Source organism: Pelobates fuscus, chromosome 10 (assembly GCF_036172605.1).
Source record: "Pelobates fuscus isolate aPelFus1 chromosome 10, aPelFus1.pri, whole genome shotgun sequence".
NCBI classification, from domain to species: Eukaryota; Metazoa; Chordata; class Amphibia; order Anura; family Pelobatidae; genus Pelobates; species Pelobates fuscus.
In genome coordinates this window covers 71949918-71976186 of record NC_086326.1, presented here as the reverse complement: position 1 = coordinate 71976186, position 26269 = coordinate 71949918, and the positions used below count along the sequence as shown (strand labels likewise).

General features: G+C 39.5%; 1 protein-coding gene across 1 annotated transcript in view; it reads right to left on the bottom strand.

Annotated features, from left to right (window-relative positions):
• Positions 1-11968: 11968 nt before the first annotated feature.
• Positions 11969-26269, bottom strand: part of SIRT1 (sirtuin 1) — a 31283-nt gene continuing 16982 nt past the window's right edge. The window contains exons 5-9 of the mRNA XM_063434962.1: positions 22556-22703; positions 16607-16686; positions 16150-16336; positions 14362-14925; positions 11969-13388 (exon numbers count right to left, since the gene is read on the bottom strand). Coding sequence (XP_063291032.1) covers positions 13090-13388; positions 14362-14925; positions 16150-16336; positions 16607-16686; positions 22556-22703 — 1278 coding nt within the window. The 3' untranslated portion in view covers positions 11969-13089. The remainder of the gene's footprint in view (positions 13389-14361; positions 14926-16149; positions 16337-16606; positions 16687-22555; positions 22704-26269) is intronic.

Here is a 26269-nt window from a genome sequence, read left to right as displayed (position 1 = left end):
TGCTTGTTGAGGCTTCTAGGAGGGTGATCTTAGCCGTAGCACCTTCAATTGCATTCTTAAAATACGCCATGTCCGCAGCGATGTCTTTACGCAGGTCTGCCAACATACTCTTGAGCAGATCCGCCGTCACTGGTGCTCCTGTCGGGGCTTGTGCAAGTAGGCGTTCGGGTGGCAAGCCCGGTGCTGGGCCCTTGAATGGTCCCTCACCGATGTCTGAAGGGGTGCCATCCGAGGAGTAGAAGGAGCTGTCTTCTCCCAGCGCCATCTTTTGCCATGCGGCTTGCTGTGCGGCCTGCTGTGTGGTGCGCAGCATTTCTCCGATATCGCGGACAGTAGGGCTTTTCCCCGGTTTGGGTTTTTTGTTTTTTCTGCCCATAGTGCTCACCTACTAGGGGTGTATAGATTCGGTCGGTCTTGGGCGTAATTTCCACCAAAAAATTGCGTTTTTCGTTCCGGTCAGTACGGAGCTCCATAAAGTGTGACCGTTCTGCCAATTTTGAGCATTTTGACATCTTATTTAACCCCTTAAGGACCAAACTTCTGGAATAAAAGGGAATCATGACGTGTCAGACATATCATGTGTCCTTAAGGGGTTAAAGCCACTTTACTTAAAAAACCTATACAATGTTTTAGAGCAGGTGTTTCCAACCCAGTCCTCAATTACCCCCTACTAGTCCAGGATTTAGGAATTACCCTGTTGTGTCTAAAATTTTTCTTTTAAAAACACCTTAAATACAACTGGGTAATCCCTGAATCCTGGACTGTTAGGGGGTACTTGAGGACTGGGTTGGGAACCACTGTTTTAGAGCATAGAATTTTCTTTAGGATATTACGGTTAAGGCAGACCTAATGACTCCACAGGACAAGGTAGGTAATGAAATCACTGTCCAATCTAGATGATACCCAAACACATGACACACCTGTAAGCCAATTGCTTTCTTTGAAGAAGTACCATGAATTAATAACATTTCACAAAATTGCTAAAGGATTATCCACTTGCGAGACTGAAATTACACTCTGTATTACATAAATAGCCAGTGACATTAGTAGATTTTTTTAAAATCAGCACTTTTTTTTTTTTTAAATACACTACAGTCTGTTTAGTGAATAAACCACACGGTGTCACTAAGCTTTAAATAAATTTAGCCTTTAGTGTGTCAGTCATAGGATGCTTCAGATTCCAAATTATGACAGATGGAATGGTTTGACTCCAGAGAAAACTTTCTTGTAGAAGATAGATTCATATGTTGACCCTGAATATATTCAATACTTCATAAAGAAAAAAACCTCACTGTGGAACTAAACACCTGGAGTGTTTTCATATTTTCTAACAGAATAAATTGAATTTAAGAATTAGTCCCTAAATTGGTGCACAGAGTTGTTCAGAGAACTGCTGTTGACTTGGCACTGATAATAATTGATATTAATTGGCCTTGACTATGTGCCAGAAAACTGTACTTTTTTTTTTTTAGCTTTTCCAAAACATTGAAAGGCTTCTGGCATAAGAATTATCTGCTAAAGCTGGAAAGGATGCACTTGCTTTCACCTTTGTACATACACAAAGTCGATTGATATTAGAGAATTAGAACCTCAGGGTGAATAGTGTGAAATGTAACTGGAACGTCAAATGCGTTGACCAAACCATGGGGTATATTATCTTGCACCAATAATCGATTGATTAATCTTTTTGGCAGTTATTGGGTTACCAAACTCACCCTAAACTCAAAATTCTAATTTTTTAAATTTGTACTTGAAGAAAGAACCGGAAGCCAGAAAAACTTGCCTTAAATCGGTTTCTAATGACACAAAACAAAAACAACCACAAACACTGCAAATTTTGTAAGATTTTTGATTAAAGGGTCCAGAGATTTAGCACCAGTAAATGTTCTAATGGAGTAATTTTACACTTAGTTATAGGGTTACTGCCACTTTAATCATAGATTCTCTTCCAGAAATGATCAATCTCAGTATAAATGCAATAATGATCATAGAAAAAAGAGTAACAAATAGATGCGCACAAAACCGGCTGCAATGTCCATTTAAATATACATTAACGGAACGTACTACACTACAATGTCTCTGTGGAGCAGAATTGGTTCATTATAGACCTGTCTCTTCATATGGCTTCAGGCAGACTGGGTCTTCTCAGCATCTAAAGCATTGGTTCAAATATTCCGTAGACATCTCATTTAGTAGCTGAGGGTATTATACCAATGATTTAACCTCTTATAATTGACCTCTTGGAATTTGGAGACCAGTGACAGGACAGTATTATCATTTTTGCCTATTGTTCTCTTCAGAAAGTCGTACTGAATACTTCCTCTCAACAGGATGTGCATTTTAGAGGTGGCGCTTTGTACCACAGTTGATATTATGTTGTGAAGCCTATTGATAGTATTCCTAAAGGTAACCAACGGTCTATGTTTTATTTTTTTATAATTCTTTATTTTTTTGCAGTGCATAGTTGGACAGGCAAGCATGTGTAAATATTTCACAGAATAACATATGACAATTAGTGATATTGCGAACAAAAAATTTTCGGTTCGCGAAAACGCCATAGACTTCAATGGGCAGGCGAATTTTAAAACCCACAGGGACTCTTTCTGGCCACAATAGTGATGGAAAAGTTGTTTCAAGGGGACTAACACCTGGACTGTGGCATGCCGGAGGGGGATCCATGGCAAAACTCCCATGGAAAATTACACAGTTGATGCAGAGTCTGGTTTTAATTCATAAAGGGCATAAATCACCTAACATACATATGACATATTGGCACCTTGACATATGGATTGACACCTGTCCTCAGAGACCCTGATACACACTGACACAGAGCAGAATAGGGACTGTTCCCCCTACATAGGGTCACTTGGCAGATATGGATTGACACCTGTCCTCAGGGACCCTGATACACACTGACACAGAGCAGAATAGGGACTGTTCCTCCTACATAGGGTCACTTGGCAGATATGGATTGACACCTGTCCTCAGAGACCCTGATACACACTGACACAGAGCAGAATAGGGAATATTCACTAAATGCCAAACATTGTTATACAGGGTAATATTCAGTAAATAAGGATAAGGGGGGGGGGGGGGCATAAAAATAATGAGGGGGGGACTTACTGTATGATGTTATCGATCAGGTAGTGTAAGGGTTACGCCCGCTTCACAGTGACAGACCAAACTCCCCGTTTAACGCACCGCAAACAACCGCAAACAGTCCATTTGCACAACCGCAAACTCCCCATTTGCACAAGGTTGGATACCAAGCTAGCCATATCCGTTCCTTGTCCTCACTGATGTCATTAAAGGTCTCTTTCTCCACCCAGCCACGTACAACACCAAGGGTCCCCGAAAGGTGACAACAAGCCGCCTGGGACGCCTGCTGTGTTTGGTCTTCCACCTCCTCAAAGCCACCTTCCTCCTCTGACTCCTCTTCTTCAGACTCCTCTCTCTGCGTTGCCTCTCTCTGCGTTATTATAAGGTGTGTTAAGTAGTACTATTCTTATCAGTTTAATCCCTGTTACGAGTAGAGGACTATTTCCTTGTTTCGCCAAACCCCTTCAAAGATGGAAAAAGCGGTATGAGTGGAAGAAACAAGGAAATGTGGTCAGGTGGTGGTGCCAGCCCCACCAAGGGCTTGTACCCAGGTATGCTAATAAACTGAAAAAACAAAAAAAACATCCCAAGAAGGAGATCTAAAACTGTCATAGGAAAAGGTTAGACAACTATAATAAAGTGATACCTACAAATCCTAGTGAGCATAGGTGTATAATAGACGGAGAAAGGGAAAGCAGAGTAATGCTTCCTAATACCGTGGTTAGTACTCTTTGTTAAAGTAAATTGAGTAATGGACAAAAGTCTTTATTGTATCATTTATAAATAACAAAGGGATACTATACTCATTCCCCTATAGTGGCTAATTGTGTAATAATGGTAATACTATTACCTATTATATAATATTGCCAGGGGCAAGGAAATTCCCTCTAAATAGATGGGTATAGGCAGAGAGTATGGAGACCGGAGTGATGCGGTCATAAAAAGTGCCAATAAGGTGATATAAAGTTAAATGTATCACAGACACACAGACACCCTTTCTCTTAGCTAGTTTCCAGAAATGCTGGATAGGTAGAAGGGCTATAAAGACTCAGAGAGGTCTAAGCAGAATCCTCTAAACTAGCCCTAATCTCCTTAAACACCTTCAAGGGTGTTCTAAGCTAAAGCTCAATCTAAATGTTTAGATGACTGCTTGATTTCCCATCACAGATGCTGGCTAGGAATAACACTGTGCAAGACAAAGAGTGGGTCTAAGTGCCCATAGTGCAGTAACGTGTCCCTAGTGAAGTGAAAAAGAGAATAGCGAGCTGGCGCCCAAGAGAATAACGAGATGGCACCCTATCAGGGGACGTGTATATAGCATCGATTTTAGTAACCGGGAGATGGAAAAAGATGCTTGGTCGGTCCTCCTACTTCAAATTTGGGGCACTGCGCGTGCAATCTAATGTGCCACCAGATAGGAATAGTACTACTTAACACACCACTCCTATCAGTTTAATCCCTGTTATGTGCCTTTTTTTTGGTTTGGTTTTTGAAGCCACAGTGCAGCACCAGAGGCCCGAAAAATTAGGCATGTACACATGCCTGAAAAATTAGGTATTGTTGCAGCCGCTGCTGTAGTAGCGGCCAGAAAAATTGATGTTTGTTTCCCAGGCAGAAAGTGCCCTAAAACATTGCGGCTTGAACCCTAGTTGGTGGCGGATAAGTCACGCAAGTCAACCGGCATTCAGAGGTAAAATACAGCAGCGTGTGGACCATTTTAAGCCTAAGGCAGCTCATCTCATCAGGCCTTTTTTAGTCGAATGTATTGCCCACTGTCAGTCCCTTCGGGATCCATCCCTCATTCATCTTAATAAAGGTGAGGTAATCTAGACTTTTTTGACCTAGGCGACTTCTATTCTCAGTGACAATACCTCCTGCTGCACTGAAGGTCCTTTCTGACAGGACACTTGAAGCGGGGCAGGCCAGAAGTTCTATCGCAAATTGGGATAGCTCAGGCCACAGGTCAAGCCTGCACACCCAGTAGTCAAGGGGTTCATCGCTCCTCAGAGTGTCGATATCTGCAGTTAAGGCGAGGTAGTCTGCTACCTGTCAGTCGAGTCGTTCTCTGAGGGTGGATCCCGAAGGGCTGTGGCGATGCGTAGGACTTAAAAAGCTCCGCCTGTCCTCCATCAACAACATGTCTTTAAAGCGTCCTGTCCTTGCCGGCGTGATCGTGGGAGGAGGATTACTTTCACCTCTTCCCCTGTTAGATTCCCGTTGTGCTGTGACATCACCCTTATACGCTGTGTAAAGCATACTTTCTAATTTATTTTGCAAATGCTGCATTCTTTCCGACTTGTTGTAATTTGGTAACATTTCAGCCACTTTCTGCTTATACCGGGGGTCTAGTAGCGTGGACACCCAGTACAGGTCGCCGGAGGAAGGAAGGGTCACACTGCACGGGAGATTCCTTAAGTGATTACCCCTGAGGAAGTCCGGTTGAGACGGACGAAACGCGTAGGGTTGGGCTGTTGTAGTGAGAGTGTATTTATTTTTATTTTGTTACTGTTTGTTTTTTGGCTTTAATAAATAGATTTTAAGCTTGAAAGCATATTCCTTATATTCTTCATCTTCTTACTGATACGATTGAAGGAGGATGGTTGAGGAATACATCTTATGATATGCTTATATATCACTACATTTCTGTAAGTGCAATTTATCACAGCGCAAGAAAATAAGTTTTTACCATCTGCACTTATTTTTGGTTTCTTTTTACTTTTCCTCCTACATGCCCATGCTCTCGTGTTGGGGACCTCATATCATCTTACACTATTGAGATACGCCTACTATCAAGCTAATTTTGTGAGTGTAACCTGTAATATTGGCGTATATATGTATATTGACTATACTACTCTATGAGTTTTTATTCTCTTTTCTGTAGATTTTGTTTTTATATATAGGACTGTAGTGGACACTGAATACACTAGCCTAGCTATACATTTCCCTATCAAATGAGCAGCAGCTACACTTTCCCTCCTCTATCTAAGAATGCAGCTTCAGAATGAATCTAAAATGGATGCTGTACAGGAGGTGGGAGGGTCTGGAAGGGAGGGTCTGCTGCTGATTAGCTGGAATGTGTCTGCTGACTGTGAGGTACAGGGTCAAAGTTTAGTCAATGATGACGAATAGGGGCGGATCGAACCGCGCATGTGTTCGCCTGCCGTGGCGAACGCGAACACGCTATGTTCGCCAGCGAACAGTTCGGTACATCACTAATGACAATACGTAAATACTGCAGTAATCTGTTATGTTATGACATTTTTTTAATGAATATTAGCAACCATAAGAAGTGACAGTAGCATAGCTCTAATATTGTAAACAAGTAACACAAATAACATGCTGGAAAAGACCACGATATTGAGGATTTTTTTTAACATCTGCAATTCTTAATTGGGTCCCTAAATCTCATCCTGTCACTTGCATCAGTGAACAGGAAACTAACAACATTGCAAAATGTTATAGGAAAAATTATGTTTTCAGTTTTGAGACTTGCATGATCGGTTAATGTTGCCGTTGATGTATACACCCCTAGACAAACTGTGTTTTATATATACGATTTACTATATATTAAAACCTTTGAGTGCTTATTGATACTACATCTGAGTGGTGTGACTTCATTGAGTATTCCCAGCGCTGAATAGAGATTGAGAAAGAAAGCAAAAAAAGTAATTTTACTTACCGTAAATTCTCTTTTCCTTAGTATAGTGGCAGTACTGCAAACAAGTGGGTTGTGTCTTCTGCTCTGGACAAAAAGCTCCCCCTCTAAATTTAAATATTTAATTGAGATCCCGCCTGCTCTTATAATCCCTGTATCTCCAAGGTTCCCCAGTCATTCAAAGAACCAAACGGGGACCATATACTGCGAATATAATTTAATCCATACCAAAACAAGAAGAGGGAAACAGCCAAACTGCCACAATACTAAGCAAACTGCCACAATACTAAGGAAAAAGGAATTTACGGTAAGTAAAATTCTGTTAGAATGTTCCATTGAAAAGGTCTAATTTCTGCTTGTGCTCATCCAACTGCTGGGATCGCATAGGTGAGAAGGTCCAGGACACTCATGGCTTGTCTGATGGTGCAAACTTCTTTCTTTTGCAAGCTTGAAATTGCCTTTTTATTTTTATTTTTTTTGACATAGGAAGTAAAAGAAATAGGGACCATGAATCCACCAGAAGTCCCAGGAATTCCATCCTTGTTGAAAGAATCATCTGAGATTTCTATAGGTTTAAAAAAGCCAACCGTGCTCTCTTAAAAAAAAACATCGTTGTGTTTTTGAGGTCTAACAGAAGACAATGTTTTGATTCTGCTTTTAAGAACCAATCGTCCAGCTAAGGAATTATTGCCATACCTCTTAGAATAAGGTTGCTGCTCGAGGAGCCAAGATCTTTGTAAAGATCCAAGGGGCCGATGATAGGCCAAAAGGTAGGGCCCTGATCTAAAAGTGTACAATCTTTCTTTTTCCAGCTTATATTGCAAAGCTTAGGAATTTGAGAAAATACAGACATTAGAACATGGAGTTTAACTTTGCCATCAATTCTCCTTTCTGCAGGATGTGTGTGACTGACATTTTTCCATAAGGAACCTTTGATAAAGGATGCATACCTTTACATCTATGATGTCCAGGATAGGACGGTAGCACTTGTCTGGCTTCTGAACTAAAAACAGGTGAGAGAAAACTCCCTGGAATTCTTGATGTCTGGGTACTTTTTCTAAAAACACCCTTGCTTAAAGGAAGCAGGGTATCTGCTACGAGGGCCTCTGATTTCTTTTGTAATGGATACTTTGAAAGAAGAAAAGAAAAAAAAAAACGGGTTTGCTACCGTTGAAAAATGTATTCTGTATCCCTCTAATATGGTCTTTATTATCCAATTGTTTGTCGTGTCCTATGATTTCTGAGTAAAGAACTGAAGACTACCTCCCACTCTTTTGGCGTCAATATCTTTTCTTTAATTTGATCACTGAATCTGGCGTCTCAATTCTGTTTGCGAAATTTACTTAATTTCTCTTGGTAGCGAAAGGGACGCTGTCCACTGAACGGAGATCTTTTGTTGGCATGAGATCCTGAATATTTGGAATCCTGAGGCAATGCCTTTTTGGTTTCAGACATCTGTTTAATTATTTCTTCCAGAGGAGTGCCAAATAATTAGTTCCTCTCGAAAGGTAGTTCACATAAAGCAGATTTTGAAGCTGATTCCGCAGTCCACGTTCTGAGCCACAAGGCTCTTCTGGCCACTGAGGAGAAGCCCATTATCCGTGGAGATAATCAAAGTATCTCATCAGGGACATCTGATTGAAATTCATTTGAAAGTTTCCCAAGATACAACACCTGAGCTGGGTCTTTTTCTGACTTTCCCATAAGGGCCTCTTACACGGCTTGTAGCCACATACCTTGGGCTTTTAGTATTGCAGAACCAGAGATTTCTGCTCTTAACTGATAACTTGTGGCCTGAAAAATTATTCTGCGTTCTGTAACGCAATGGAAGCCTCTGCCGCTCAGCTCCCACGTGTAGAGCTTTCAGGCACTCACCCACCCAGTCACCAACCTGTGCCTACGCACCGATCTTTAAACATCTATGTCTGGAGAAGCCTGTTCATTACGTCTGCCGGGACAAGAAGAACTGGGTAACCTTGGAGGTACAGGGGGGGGGGGGGGGGACTTCTTGTCCACAGCAGAAGGCACAAACCACTTGTTTGCAGTACTGCCACCATATGAGAGGAAAATATCTGTGGTTGTAGCAAAAGTCCATGGCAGTTACTTGGGTTCAGATACTCTGAGGTGTTTATAACCCTAACACACATGTATACAGTAGTCACAACATGACACAGCCTTCTGTTTCTTAATACACATGAAAATTACTGAAAATTAAAATAATTAATAGTGAAACAGGACATGTTATATTTGCTTCAACTTTCATTTTTACTTGTGTTTATTGGAAATATGACATAGCTTGTGCTTTGCATGTAATTACCTGAAATGTAGAGGTGTATACTCCTAATCAAATGCCCCAGCAATCAAACCACGTTCTAAAGCACGTATACCTGGCATGGATGACTGCAATATCTAGAGTAGCAACACTTTTATTAGGATGGAAAAAGAAGTTTTACTATTTCCTTAAAATGTTGCAAAAGTATGCAATTATATACTTACTATGGGTCTGCCTAGATATCTTCTAACAGAGGCTGCTTTTCTTCTGGTAGTTCAGCTTATTTAGTGAAGTCAGCGACTGAGCAGTGTATGAACACATGCCAAGACATTTCAAATATCTAAAAGGGACTTTCTTCCATGAAAACAAATTAATCAAATTTTTCACTGGTTGCCTACAGAGAGTAACAGTATGTCAGTGAATGCTCTCAGTTCTTAATGCTTCTCCACAATGCTCTTCACTGCTCAGTTTGTTGGCCGAGCAGAGAAGTGACACGTGAGCATGGACAGGTGCCCGGTGGTAAAACTTTAAAAAATTTAAAACCTGGGGCGTGGCTGACTGTAACTGCCTAGATGTGTTCTAGAGTAGTTCCATCCTAGCCTATGGACTAAAGACATTAAAATTGACCCAAAAGCACCCAAAAGCGTCCGAACAGATAACAACATAGGGCACATACTTAAACTCCGCCACTCTGAAATCACAAAACTATATATGTTTCTCTTTTGAGAGGCCTACTTCAGCACCACCGCCATGATGGCTCTGAAGGTATGAAGATGAGGCCTCAGGAGGATCCCAAGAGGAGAGCGAGGCACTTCCCTCGCTTCTAACAAGTGTAGCAGGAATTTTCATGAGGACCCCTCTCCGGCCACTAAAGGCAATATTAAAAACCTCTAACTGGACTTGTATAAGGTTTGGAAAGCAGACTTTAAAGACGCGCAAACATAGTTGGTGGTGCTCAGGCAGAAGATAAATGCAGTAGAGTCAAGAGAAGAAGCTCGCTGGCTGCAAGGGATACAAAGCCAGGTGGATGACCTGTCTCAGCAGATCCACAAACTCAGCTGGACAGTCACATCTTTGGAATCCAGGTACAGTTTGCGTAATATTTGACTCAGAGGCATTCCAGAGAATGTTGCAGGGGACACCTTGCTGCCTTTCATCCAGAGAATGCTTAAGGAGAGTGCCATCCAACCACTGCTGCTCCCCTCACCATTAGAGTGAGCAAAGCTGCTGTCACTCAATCAGGAGCACCCAGAGAGACTCTAGTGGTGACCAGGGATTTTGCAGTGCGCTCCGCCATCATGTCCCACTACAGAGAGCTTGGAAATATTCACTTTTAAGGCTGCACAATTCCAATCTATGGTGACCTCCTATTCGCTGTATTGCGGACTAAGCAACTGTCCCCTGATAGACTACGAGAGGCTGCGAGCAAGTACCGCTGGGGAAATAAAGTCTCCCTTATAACATTGTGGGGCGATACCACACTCACCTTGGCGCAATGCTAGAAAGATTGCACATACCCGCTGCACAAAGAGAGGAGTCTCTGACACCAGGAACTCAGACGAAGCATATATAGAATGCTCTTACCAGCCTATTGCATATCATCAGACAATGTCTGAATATGCACTGTGTGCGGTCCAAAATCTGTTTACCTGTTTTTTTTATTCCTACTTGGTTGTACATATATTTAGTTTGAGCAAACTATGTTGCCCAATAGAAGTCATAGGGAGAGAGCTAGCATACCACTATATTCCTGTCCTCTCTAATACCATTGCAGAATAGGTTCATATAAGCTGCTTGATATAATAGCAACTTACATACAGTAGTTTTTCTGCCACATTCACCATGTGACTACGTATATTAGCATAGTGTCAATTGAGACCTAGAACCCACGATCTGTCGTGATATTGTACCAACTTGTCCTATATTTTCATACACTAATCTTGTTCTTTTTTTTTAGATGCACAAATTCCAATAAAATACAAATTGAAAAAAAAAAATATATATATTTGACACCCTAAGGTAAGACAGTGGGACACGAACTCAATCCCTCAAAATAACAACATTGTTGTTGCTGCATTTTTAACTCATTTGGGATAGACAGTCCACACATGGTCTGGCCCTATTCTGGGAGTGAGAGAGCTCAGTCCAAGTTGTGTGAAGTCAGACTAAAACACAGGCAACCTAGAAAAGAGTTTGACAGCCGTGAGGATCAGGCTAAGACCTGCTTTGATTTTTTTACACATATATAATTCATGCAAGGTGTCCGTTCCACCGTCACCATTGCAGTCATGCTTAATGTGACATAGTAAACATGGTAGGAAAAGCCTATTTTTCTTTTGCATGACGACTTGTAGCTTTGGGCTTAAACTATAACAGGAGAAATGTCATCCTTTTTCATTTTCATGGATGGTGGAAGTTTCATTTTAAATGTAGCGTATACCAATCTAAACATCATTGACAGGATAAGCTGTAGATGCTAAAGTTCTGCATATGTGCTAAAGCTACTATATAATAAGATAGGAGGAAATTAGTGGATAGCTGTATTGTAATGTAGTTCAACCAGTATAAAACATACTAGAAGTATTGGTTTTACGTTTGGTAAATGTTAGATCGGGGAAATGTCACAGTGTCCTCTACTACAAAGAACAGAGCTGAATAACAGCAAAATGCCATCTTCAGACTATTGAATACCATAGTATAGACAGATTTGTTTTCTCTAATAAATTAATTTATTGATTGCTAAAACAATACAAATTTTTGTAGGTTTAAAAATCATGCTTTTCACGTTAAAGAAAAACCATACAAAATGAGGATACATTTTTATATGGTTTAGAAGAATTTGAATATATTATGACAGTTAATAAAACTTTGTAGCTTTTCTTCTAGATAAAAAAAAAAATATATATATATATAAAAAAAAAGGAAATATTTAGTCGGTGAGCTATATTTTGCTAAATAATAAAATGTCCTAAAGAAATTAAAGTTTCAAATGTAATACTGTACACGAAAATAATGGAACATTATAAATAACAATTACAAAACATTAAAAATATATCAACATTTACTACAAGAAAATTGCATATTAATATCATGATAGAATTTTCATTGAAATGAAAACAGAGCCAAATTCTACCACAAAACACTGGTTTCCACCGACAAAGACAATCTAAACCAAAATAAAAATAAATTAGGCACGTTTTCTCAAACAAACAAAAAAGTTGACATTTCAATTTAATTTCCTTATACCAGAGTTGCATCACATTGACATTAAGGAAACACATACATTTATTTATATATAATCATATTGTTTACGCTTTTAAAAATTGTATTGATGAGGCATATGGATACCAGTCTATCAAAAGGGCAGAAAATCATGAAACATCTTAGCAAATATCATGTTATATTTTTAATACTCCTACTACACAGATTATAAAATAAAAAAAGAAAACCAATTCAAATAACTGAATTAGAAAATGTAGAAGGTGTAAAATACAAAAAAATAAACCCCAAGAAAATGGAAGAACAAGAAAAAAAAAAATATATGTAAAAATGCGTTCTATCACAGTGTGATATCCTGTTAGAAAAGAAAAAAAAAAGACATACTTTGTCTTTGGCCTGTAATAGCTGTTTCCTTTAATATGAACCTCATTTTAAATACCTTGTACAAGAAACGTTGAATGAAAATAAACATTTAACTATGCATAAATTAAAAACCACAATACTGTATCTGCATTTTTACCAGAAAGCACTGTGAAAACAAACAAACAAAAAAGAGCAAGCAGAACGATACAAAAATAATGACAGAATGGTATAGTGTCAATAGAAAATCTTCCTTTAAACAAAACAAAACAAATATTTCTTATAACAATCTGTTCTTGGACGTTTGTTTTTTTAAATAACTTTTTTCACATGCGCTCATTTCACAAAGTTTACATGCTTTGTATCTCCAGGTTTAAAATTTGTTTAATGCTGGTGTTAACGGAACATAACTTTTAGAGTGCCAGAGACTATGTACCACAGAGTGCCAACTCTCAAGCACAAAACAGGTCAAGGAAAGTGTTTATTATACCTTTTCAGACGAACCACCATTAGCTAAATCGTCATCATAAATGACAACTGTTCCGGCTTCATCTTCGAAGCCTACCCTATTTTCTGTATCAGAGTCATTATCGTATTTAACATGGTAGAAATCTTCATTCTCGCTTTCTTCTTCGACCGGCTCTTGTAAACTCGGGCTGTGTAAAGATTCACTGTCACTATTTGTTCCACAAGAACTGGATGACAAATCGTCATCAGAATCTGAAAAAACCTCTGCCCCATGGAAAATGTAGCGATTCGGTGATAAAAATAAATATTGTGTACCTGAAAATAAAAAGAAAATATAAAATGTATATAAAACACACAAATACATATAAACAAAAAAACATTCAATGCATATATTTGTATTCAGCAATGTCTCACGATTAGAACAGTACCCCCCACGTACAGGTTTTACTGTGTTTTGGAAAGTTACAGGGTTAAATATAACATTCCATTTTTAATTTCTTTCACATTGAAATTTGCCAGTTTAGTAATGTTATCTTTGAGACAGTGTGGTAGCCCAGGAATGAGAATTACCCCCATGATGGCATACTATTTGCAAAAGTAGACAACCCAAGGTATTGCAAATGGGGTATGTCCAGTCTTTTATAGTAGCCACTTAGTCACAAACAGTCTCAAAGGCAACATTACCAAACTGGCAAATTTCAATGTGAAAAAAATGAAATTGCAAGCCTTATATCCGACTCTCTAACTGTTCAAAACACCATAAAACCTGTACATGGGGGGTACTGTTATTCTCTGGAGATTTCACTGAACTCAAACATTAGTGTTTGAGAGAATTTTGCAGTCCTACTAAAAAATATTACATGAATAAAATAGTGTCTCTTACACAGGATTATATTCTGGAACTTCCACATGTTCATTCATAACTCTGGAACACTGTCAGATCTTGACCACATAATTTTATGTTGGTTGAAGTAGTATAAGAGAGTAATCCAAAGAGGCAAGTAGTGTGCAGAGGTATATTCCGTTACCTTCTGCCTGGAAAAAAAGGCATTGGGCCCAGAGATCTGACAACTGAGTTCTAAAATACAGAACCTCTATAGCTGAACCAGATAGAGGTCCAAATATGAAGATGTTCTTCAGCAGGCTGGTGGTGCTGTTGGTCCCCTCTAGAACAGTTTTTGAGCAAAGCACGGTGAACAAATGCTTTCCCAGCCTGCTGAAGAATAATACAAACAGTAAAATACAATTAATTATAATGTGTTCAGTTTTGTAACCAAACCAGTCTTACCATCAAGGCGCTTGCTTATCTGCTCTTTTGCTAGTTTGTTTGCCACTGTCTTCTTGGATGGATCACTACTTTCTTTTTCAGACTTTTCGGGTTGCCCCTCTTTGCTAGGCTGCGTTTCTCGTTCAGTGGAATCAGAAAGTTCAGATTGTGAAAGAGTGCCTTGACTTTCTGTATTCTCTTCATTAAGTGTCGCAGTATTTTCAACAACACAGCCTTTTGAACATTCCATGGTCTTGTTGGGTTCTGACAATTTGCAGTTATTATTGGGTTCAGTCAGTGAGGGATCAGGTTGAAGCAAGTTGCCTGAATCATACCCCGTGTGTAAGGAAGAAGATAGAAGAGTCTCTGGTAGAACAGGAAGCATCTTGTTAGGACGAGTAGGCTTTTCTGTGATTTGTGAAAGTTTTAAAGAACTCGAACAAAGTTGTTTGTATTTGCCATCTAGTCTCTCACACAACTCATTTATAACAACATCACAATCCCCAAGCAGTTCTATATCAAAATGAAGATGAGGCAATGGCTCTCTATTTATTAAAATCTGAGGCACTTCATGAGGGATTGAACCTAAAATGAAAGAAAAAAATATAATAATAGCAACAATACACAAAGTTATCTAACCTTTCTTCCTAAATACCTCATGTAATTTAGCTGCTATAACAATTTGTTACAATACTTAAGTCTTTGAGTGCAGCCCACTCAGTTTAGCCGAATAGTCTGCAGCCCCTGTTTTTTTCCATCTTTTTAACATTGTTCGATAAGCTTTAGAAATAATTTATTATTTAGATACAATTTTAATATGATTTCATATTCTGAATTTTTTTTTTCCCCTTTTAAATATTTTGATACAGATTTTTTTGGCTTGAAAGTGTGTAAACACTGGAATTGCAAATATAGGTTTCTGACTTAGGTTAGTAATTAAACAGTTTTTTTATGATTGGGCATCTACGTGTTAAAGCGGCTCTATTACTTTGCAGGTTTTGCTTTTAAATTATTTGTCTAATTTTTTGTTTAAGATACTACTTTTGCTCATGGGTAGCATGATAATCGGCAAAATTTGGCAATGGGAGGAGAAGTTGAATTTCAGTTAAGTTATTTTACCCACAGTTAAAAGAATCCCACAGACGAGAGGACTGCAGAATTCATGGACAAAGGATAACAAAATGGAGGCGGCCAGTCTATGGCATTTATAGATTATTATTTAACCCCCTTGTTGTCTGTTGCCAGCATGCTAATGCCAAAAAAAAAAAACAAAAAAAAAAAACCAATGGCGGCATATTACACCCCCTTTCCCCCCCCCCACCGGGGCCAGTATTAAGATCCAGCAATAAAAAAAAAAAAAAAGACAGAGCAGCTTTAAGCCTACCAAAGCATAAAATACTACAGTGAATAACCCACAGACATTGCATAGTGAATAGCTTCTTTCTTGGAAATAGCGTACCACATCAAATCCACCAAATGTTAGGACTTAACCCATTTAGACAACAACACTGGCTTAAAAAGGTTTGGGAGGGCGTATTTTTTATATTTATTTCTCCATACCAGCAAAAATTACAAGTACAGATGATTAATATAGGGGTAATCCAAGATGCTGATATGATGTTGGTACATAAATATATAACTTATTTGATAGCAATAGCTCATATGACCAGTCTCAGAATTAGATATTTTTTTTGTCCCATTATTCATAGTAACAATACTTTCATATGTGTTATTTATGTATGTTATAGTGTGAACTGTTGTTATAGTGAATTATCTGAGTGTTACTCATGAATACTCAACAATACTTACTTGGTATTAAAGCGACTGGCCTTACTTTCAATGAAGATCCAATAACAATAAGGAGATCAACCTCGTTTTTGTCGTATTTCATGGCTCGGTGGAACTGCTCTGGTAAATTTTCACCAAAAAACACAATATCAGGTTTCATAATGGCAAGAGGCTCATCTGCTGAACACCTTGGGCATCTTGGAACGATCTATAAAATAAAAAGTTAGCAAAATATTTTAAGTTAAATTATTAAAAATAAATAATAAAAGAGTGGTTTGTAAATGTGGTAGATGCAAATTCTAAGTATAGGACCTTGCTCTTGTTAAAAATTCAGAAATTGTTTAGCAAAAATACTTGTTTCCCATCAATGGTTTTACTATACTGTATTTTGAATATCTTGTCTTGAATATTAAGCAGCTAAAAGCTATACATTTGAGAAAAATAAATTATTCTACAAAATAATTGAAAGTGTTTTTACCTGATTGAAAATGTCTTCTCGGACAGCTTCACAGTCAACCTTGTATTTACATATTAGACAAGATGCCATAGCAAAAGAACCTAAAATAAAAGTAGATGTATTTAATTTAAAACACATGGTAGGTTCTTTGGTTAGAGGCACAAAATTCATATTAAGCACTATATGCTTTTTCCCCCCAGATGTATGAAAATGAGAAATGCGTTTTATTTTTCTTGTGATACAGGATATTACAATGTAGATTTGTTTAATCAATGGTCTACTATAGAGAACACTTGTTCCAGATTACAAAATCACTAAATCATTGCAAAGTGCCCCACTATGAAGCCAGGTTACCAACAGCTTCCAACGGTGTCAACATCGAAAACATAGTTCCATTGACAAGTTCTTAAACTGCTATATAGCCAAGCAATTTATATATCCAGCACAATTATTGCCATAGCTCAAGGCTTGGTGCTAGTTAATGGAGATCTACAGTTGTGAAAGTCAAGTTGTGTTGCACCAATTCCTTGATATTAGAAAAAAAAAAATAAAAAATCAAAAAACAAAAACAAAAACATCGACCTACCAGAATGCCCACTCTGTGTTAGTGCTGCAGTACTAGCAGACCTCACAACACACCCATTCACCACGCAAAATACAAAAAAAAAAAAAAGTCTCATAATCCAGGGTTTAAAATTCTAAAATGTATTTGCCACTGCAAGTCTTGAGGGTCGATGCACACTCATCAGGGGTGAATTTCTACTTGATGGCAAATCGCCAGTGAAGAGTGGAAATTTTGAGCCCTGACAAAAACCATACAATTAATCCCAGATATGAGAAATCCAGGGCAACTATATGCTCGGGGTGCAACAAAGAAGTTCAAATATAAAAAACTGAAATTTTTACTTACCGTAAATTCTTTTTTTCTTAATATGGTGGCAGTAACCTCTGGCAGTAACCTCTGGGTTTTGCTCCTCCCTGTGGACAAGACCTTTAACAAGCTTTTTTAAAAGGATCCTCCCCCTTTAGGTATAAATACTGAACCCGCAAAACCTACCCCAGTACGTAACAAGTAAAGAAAACCAGAACAAGCAAACAATCCAATGCAAAAAATTCTTTAATAAAGAGGGAGGGTAATAATACTGCCACCATATTAAGAAAAAAAGAATTTACGGTAAGTAAAAATTTCTGTTTTTTCTGTCATATGGTGGCAGTAACCTCTGGGATATAGCAAGAATCCCTCTGGGCGGGACCTATGACACGACGGCTTGTAACACCTTACGCCCAAAAGCAGCTTCAGAGGCAGAGAATATGTCTAGCCGGTAGTGCTTGATAAAGGTGTTGAAGGACGACCAGCATGCCGCCTTGCAAATGACTTCTGGAGATGCAAGTGCTCTTTCTGCCCATGAGGTAGCCATTGCTCGAGTAGAATGGGCCTTGATTGTAGCAGGAGACTGCAGACCTGAGGAAGAATATGCCAAATCGATAGCCTGAATAAGCCAACGAGATAAGGTCCCACGGGAAGCCACCTTGCCCTTTTGGTGACCCTGAAAATTAACAAACAGGTGATCCGAAACTCTGAACTCCTTTGTTCTGTTTAAATATATACATAACGCTCTTCTGACGTCCAACTTTTGCCATCTGTGCTCTTGAAGAGATGAGGGCGCACTAAAAAAGGAAGGTAAAACAATAGGCTGATTAACATTTTTTGAAGATAAAACCTTTGGAAGAAAAGATGGTCTTGGGTAAAGAACCACTTTGTCCTCATGAAAAATGGTGAATTCATCTGAGGAGGATAGGGCGTGAAGTTCTCCCACTCTTTTGGCAGACGTGATGGCTACCAAAAACAATACCTTAAGGGACAAAATTTTCAAAGGAACTTCCTCCAAGGGTTCAAACGGGTTAGTACTAAGGGCCTGAAGGACTAGGGACAAGTCCCACGTCGGAAAGACCGATCGTTTAGGAGGTCTCTTGAGGCTGATGGACCTAAAAAACTTCTGACGAAAACATTGGCTGCCAAATCCTTAATAAGAAAAAAATTCAAAGCTGAGATTTGAACCTTGAGAGTGGAGACTCCCAGGCCTGCGTCAAAGCCGTCTTGCAAAAACTGAAGAATGTTATCTATAGACGGTTGTAATATCGAGACCCGGTGATCCCTACCCCAGTGAAGAAATTTGGACCAAATTCTGAAGTATATCCTAGAAGTTGATCTTCTAGTTGCGTGTAGTAAGACTGTTATTCTCTCATCTTGCAAGCCCTTGTTCCGAAGGATCAGCCTTGCAGTAGCCAAGCCGTCAACCTGAACATTTCCAGTACTTACAAGGGTAGGTTCCTGTTCACAACGAGATGAACTGAAATGGGAAGCTCCCAATAGTCGATAGTCATCTTCTTTAGGGCCGCAAACCAGACTCTGTTTGGCCAATAAGGGATTACCGCCAATATCCTCGCCTTGTCCGTACGTGTCTTGAGGAGGACCTTTGGGATCAGGGGCAGAGGAGGGAAGATGTAAGCCAGCTGAAAATCCCACTTTATCGATAGAGCGTCTATCCAATTGGGTTGATCCGTTCTGAAAAGGGAGGCGAAGTGGGAAACCTTTTTGTTTGATTCTCTTGCCATCAAATCTACTTCTGGGACTCCGAATTTTCCAGTCAAGATTCTGAATACGTCTGGGTGTAGAGACCATTCCTTTTGGTCCCACTTCCCTCTGCTCAAATCGTCGGCTATTACATTTTCGCTGCCTCTTATGTAAACCGCTGCGATGTCTTCTAGATTTCTCTGCGTCTGACTGTATCTTGACCGCTCTTTGCAGTAGCCAAGGTCTGAGGTGATGAAGAGCATACAGAACCGCCAATAATTCTTTGAAATTTGTCGACTCCTTTGCTTCCTTGGAAGACCATTTTCCTTGGAACATGGTGAAGCCTAAGTGGGCTCCCCAACCTGAGTTTGAAGCGTCTGTGGTGACTATTAGCCAGACCTTTGGTAGAAAGGATAAACCTTTTAAAAGGCACTCTGAGGTTTTCCACCAATCTAATTGCGTCTTCACCTGTGGGGACAGCAGGAATATTGTGTCCAGATCTTCCACCTTCTTTGACCAGGAAGTCAGGATGTTCCATTGTAAGGGCCTGACCTTTGATCTTGCCCATTTGACCGCCGGGAAGGTGGCCGTAAGAAGGCCTAACACACTCATGGCCTCTCTGAAGGAACAAGTTTTCATCCTTTGGAGGTTGGAAATCGTTCTTCGGATCTGTTTCCTCTTTCGTTTGGGAAGGAAAATTGACATGGAGTCTGAATTGATCTCGAAACCGAGAAACTCTATAACTCTGGTCGGAATGCAAACTGATTTCTTTAGATTCAAGATCCAGCCATGGTCCTGAAGAAACCTTATAGTGACCTGCAGATCCTTGTGTAGTTGATCCTCGGTATGAGCCACTAGAAGCCAGTCGTCTAAATATGGGATAATTGAAATACCCCTTTCCCTCAAATGAGCAGTTAGAGGAGACAGGATCTTTGTAAAGATTCTTGGAGCGGACGACAGACCAAAAGGCAGGGCCCTGAATTGGAAATGAAGGATGTGACCTCTTCTTCTTCTTATTGCAAATCTTAAATATTTCCTTGAAGCGGTGGCTATCGGAACATGAAGATATGCATCCTTTAAGTCTATCTTTACCATCACATCGCCTTTTTGTAATAGAGGAAAAAACGATGCGATTGATTCCATGCGGAATCTGTGATAGGGGATAAACTGATTTATTTTCTTCAAATCCAGAATGGGCCGAAACGAGTTGTCCGGTTTTGGAACTAGAAATAGTCTCGAATAGACTCCCCGAAATTCCTGTTTTTTTGGAACTCTTTCTATAACCTCTTTGTGTAGAAGCAGCCTGGACTGATAATCTAGGGCTCGAGATTTTTTTGCAGACTGGTAAGTCGAAAGTAGGAACCTTGATCTTGGTTTTTCCAGAAAAATAATCTTGTGTCCCTTTCGGATAATCTTTAGAACCCATGGATCCTCCGTGGTCTGTTCCCACACCGGAAAAAAATATTGGAGCCGTCCTCCCACACCTCTTCAAAAACGTCTCCCCTTGTCTCTGAAAGATCTTTTGACCTCATTACTTTCAAATTTCCGGTTTTTTTCCTTTCTTTGAAAAAAATGTGGTCTCTCTTGAAAGGATCTCCTACCCCTAGATTGGTAATTTCTGTACCCCGGTCTCCAGGAGGACTTCCTATCTTGAGGAAGTGCCTTCTTGGTTTCAGACATCTGTCTTATGATTTCCTCTAAGGGGGCGCCGAATAATTTAGACTTCTCCAAAGGAAGTTCACAAAGGACTGCTTTTGACGCTGTATCCGCAGACCAAGACCTCAACCATAGGGCACGTCTTGCTACAGAAGACAAACCCATAATCCTGGAGGCCAATTTAAGCACCTCAGTCGACATATCCAAAAGGAATTCATTCGCCAAATGCATGTTCTGAAACATGTGACTTAGATCCTCAATATGACCAGACGATAAATTTTCCTGCACAAATTTTAGCCACACTTCATTAGCTCTGGCTACTGCAGCTCCTGCCAGTAAGGCTTTGCATTGGAAACCAGCTGTCTGATAAGCCCGCCTACACGAGGTTTCGGCTCTTTTATCCATAGGATTCTTTAACGCTGCAGTTTCTCCTATAGGGATAGTGGTTCTCTTGGCAATCTGTGCCACCTGAACATCAACCTTTGGGAGATCTTCCCACATAACGTCGCTAGCCAGCCTGAAGACATCCTTGAAGTGTCTGGAAATAAAGGCACGTTTTTCCGGGTTTTTCCATTCCCTAAATACAAATTCAACTAGGCTCTGTTGGACAGAAAAGCCCTTCTTTGGATTTTCCGATCCCTGAGGTAGGATTGTCAGATTTACTTCTTTAATAAATTTGCGGATTGCCTCAGGGGGAAACCCCACTGGTTCGCTTGACGAGGAACCTGAATCCACTGATTCGCCAGAAGAAGAACATTCTCCCGAAGATGATTCAGATGAAGAAATTCTCTCTTTTATTAATCTTTCTTTAATCGAGTCCAAGGTATGGGACAAGTTCTCCTGGAACCAGGATAGGAAAGATTGCATATCCTTTTGCTTTTCTCTTTCCAAAGAGTTTGCAGTACACTGACTGCATATTTTCTTCCTAGACCCGTCTGGGAGAGGAGTTGCACATTCGCTGCAAACAATATGTTTGGACTTCACCGTAGCCTTTCTAGGCGTGGGGGTTAGCCTGGAAAAAAATAAATGGAGGCACTTAGAATCCAAACTCTTCTTCAGAAAGTATTTCAAAGTAAAGATTACTTTATCAATCTTACCTCAAAATACCTCTGAGCCGTGTGGGGGGGCAGGTGACACGGCGTACCACTTCTGACCTGCATCCATGCTGTCAGTGGGTACCAGCACAGCTTTTACATTCAAATTTCGCGTTTTTTTTTTTTTTTGTGTGTGTATATCTTTAAGCTTCCGTTTGCGCATGCGTCATTGCGCACCCGGAAGCTTAGGTGGAACGCAATCACCACCAGGGCGTGCGTTCCACCGCTGTGCGCTTGCTCAGAGCGAGCTCCGCCTCCCGGAAGCATTCTGCCGGCAACCTTCTCGGCATAAATCCAACAGCCTCTTTCACTCCGTAACGGCAAGACAACGGAGCATGGGCCACTCAGCCTACCACCCGGGCAGCTCTCGGACCGGATCCCCCAGACAACAGCCCGTGTGCCTCACCATCAACGAAAGTCCTGTCCATCCCTATCGGGACAAGAAAGAAGACTGGGGTAGGTTTTGCGGGTTCAGTATTTATACCTAAAGGGGGAGGATCCTTTTAAAAAAGCTTGTTAAAGGTCTTGTCCACAGGGAGGAGCAAAACCCAGAGGTTACTGCCAGAGGTTACTGCCACCATATGACAGAAAAAAAGGGACATCACAGTTGGATTTTCTACAGTGTGTAAGAATTAAAATACCCACCGTGACACTGTATAATTCTTTCAATTCCTGCAACTTGTTCCAGTGTATCTATATTTTGGGTATAATTTCGGAGGAGTTTTTCCTCCTTATCCAACATGGCGATAAACTTGTGACAGAGAGATGGCTGAAACTGTCCAGGGAAAATTTCCTGTAAAGACACAAAAATAAAGCGATTATCAGAAAACATTACATACAATGCAGTCCATAGAGATTTGAAAAATTACACAAATTTATTTATTTTGTGTTTGAATTTTAACCCACTGGAATCTGAAATGAAATTACTAACATTACTAACTGAAGGTTCTGTGGACACATCCCTAAATAAAATGTTAATCATTTTGAATTTTATTGCTTTTATAAATTGTTCCTTTACTTGAGTAGAGGATAATAAATGGACAAACAGGTTGTTTCGTGGCCAGGTTCTTATATTTGTGTTTGACACACACACACACACACACACACACACACAACAAAACCACTACAGGTGGTTCTAGATAAAGCATTTGCCTGCCAAATATGGGTCAACATTAAAAGCCCAGCATTGAAATAACGTCTTCTGGACAGGAAAGATGAAGAATGATAGGTACCATAAAGGTTTAACAGCGCCACTGATCTTGCCTGGATACATTTTGCCAAAATTACCTTATCTGTGATACAAGATTAAGTCATTGGATGCTATCAATTTAACAAACAGTTACACTGTAATAATATTTAAAGAGTAAGATGAAAATGATTGCTCTGTCAATCTAAAATCAATCTAAATAATTCACCCTGAATAGCAAACCAGAAAGATTACCAATATTAATCACTTCAAAGGGTTTATAAAATGTCCATGAAGCATGTATAGTCATCAGCAATTAAGTTCTTATAGAATTTAATTTAGGACTTTGGAAGCATAAATGAAAAGGCACAAAAACAAACTAATAAAAACACCAAACTTAAATTCTCCCATTTGACAACAAATAAATATATTCAAATCAAATTCTGTGCTGTAACAGGAACAACGTTGTTGGCTACAGTCACCACAGAGTGTAATATATTAGATATTCCTTCCTGTTTATAGAATATATAAACTCTTCTGAATAAAACAATACCCCATCCTTTGGCACTTAACATAGAAACATAGAATGTGACGGCAGATAAGAACCATTCGGCCCATCTAGTCTGCCCAATTTTTTTTTAAAAAGACTTTCATTAGTCCCTGGCCTTTTCTTATAGCTAGAATAGCTTTATGCTTATCCCACGCTTGCTTAAACTCCTTTACTGTGTTAACCTCTACCACTTCAGCTGGAAGGCTATTCCATGCATCCAATACCCTCTCAGTAAAGTAATACTTCCTGATATTTTTAAACCTTTGTCCCTCTAATTTAAGACGATGTCCTCTTGTTGTGGTAGTTTTTCTTCTTTTAAATAAATAGTCTCCTCCTTTACTGTGTTGATTCCCTTTAAGAGATGTAGCTCCAAAGTGGGATCACTCTCTGGCCCCATGCCTGTATGAGGGCCAGCATCTGTTTTCCACAGACTTTGACCCACAGCCATGTGGGTCAGTGTGCAAGGATGTCGCCATCTTAGAGTACTCGAGAGCGGGTCTGAATCAGCTCTTATGCTGTAGTAGAGGTATGTACAGCCGCTGGTTACAGTCCGGAGGGGACTGGGATTACCCCCACCAGTCCAAGTGGGGGGGGGGGGGGGTAGGAGTGCTGCAGGTCTCTGATACGAATCAGCAGGTGAGAAAATTGTCCGCCTCTCCCCAGCCTTGCTCACAGTAGGCCGCAAAAGGCTTGTTCGGGCATTCAATAACAAAAAACCACATGAAATATAGCAAATTGCTTGCCCAGGGGCCCCTGACCTGAATTACGCTTGTGAGAAGATGTATAAGTGCAGTAGCTGGGGTTTATGCCCCAAATTCTGCCACAATCTGAGGAGCTCAGTCACTGCACGTCTGTTCAGGTAAAAGGTCAGGCTCTGCCCCTCGAGTTTTTTTCTATGCCAAATTGGTGCATTTTAGTAGCTCACATATTTCAATTACTCAATAAATGCATTCCATTTGCAAAAGTGGCCACTATGGGGAGTATCACATGATATATTTTGAGCTTTGGTGAGGTGCCATTTTTAAACCGTTTTTTGTAAAGGATTTTGGTATTCATTTTTATTTTTCAATTTTTACATACAGATTGTATTTTTTTTTTTGCTCATTTTAAAATATCATGTATCCCACTATAATAAAATGATCTGAACTATACTCAACAACATCTTCTGAGTACAACAATCTGTATATCTTTGCAAAGTAACAATCTTAATCTTAGCGAATACCTGTAGTGGAATTTGTGCTCTTTTGAACGAGCATAACAATGCCTCTATACATTGCATTCTTAGAATTCAGAGTAGCTGCGCAGTGTTATGCATGAAACTGAGGAGCAACACTTTATATGCACTTGGCATAATCAACAGCGAGAGCAGTCGTCATTCCACAGAACAGGCACTACTGGCCCTGTTGCCAAGTCACAGACCTTTACAAACTCTTTCAAATTTTGATCATGCTGTATGGAAGAAATACTGAAGATAAAGATGCTAGAGAGGCACTTATTCCTTTTGACTTGTATAACCTTGATTACCACGGCTTTTTGCTTTGCAAACTATGGCTTTTGGATAACAAGTTTACAAATAACATCTCTATTGGGCTTTACAAAGGCCACTCTAAACAGTAAGTGATTCATAAGAAAATATAAAATATGAGAAGCATTGACTCTTTGCAAAGATGATCCCTGTAATAAACAATAAGGAAACTTTAAAGAACCACTAAAGTCACCCAGACCACTTCATCTCAATTAAGTGGTTTGGGTGCAGTGGCCCGGTCATTTTAGCTCTTCAATCTAAAATATTGCCGCTTAGTAGATTTAGCAATGTTTTTCATAGTGGAAGTGACATCTACAGGAGAATGTCACTGAAGGAGGAGCAGACAGTAAGTAAAACGTTTTAAAGGTCGAAGTGTAATAGCACACTATAGCGTTATTGTTCCCTTAAAAAGGTATGCAACTTGATTTTAATTTCCCCCCACTTTTTTTCCATGCATTTTCTATGTAATACAATGCTTTACCCACAATTTCCCTTTTAAAAAAGTCAATGCTTTTGAATTATTGAAACCATGACTTGCACAGACTGAAGTGAAGAAAAATCTGTGTTTGAAGATGGTTAATTCAAATACATACTGAAAAATCAAACGCTGCTTAAAGCAAATTTCTTAATTGCAGGAGAAATTTGTAAAAGGTTAAATTAATCATGGGGGATTACCCTCAAAACAGATTCAAAAGGTCACATAAAATATTCCAGTATTAATTTGCACAAGGAGGATGAGCCGATATGACAGCTTTTAATTCGATTGACAGCTATAAGCACTCCATGCATTGTCAGGCAAAGTGGACCCATTACCTACAGAGCTTCTATCATTAAAAAAAAAAAAAAAAAAAATATACACTAAAGTAAAAACAAATTACCATTTTATTTAGAGATGTTAAGGTTATTTTTATTTTATGCATAGAAGAAGAGCACTCACTTGTTTATTCACACATTGTAAAGATCAATTCCACCACCCTATTCCACTTACTCTTTCCAAGGCTGTCCAAAGCAATTACCTTCCTGGGAGCAATTATGAATAATAAGGTGCATTTATAACCCATTTATTCCAAACGGCTGCTCTAGACATAACTCCTTGTG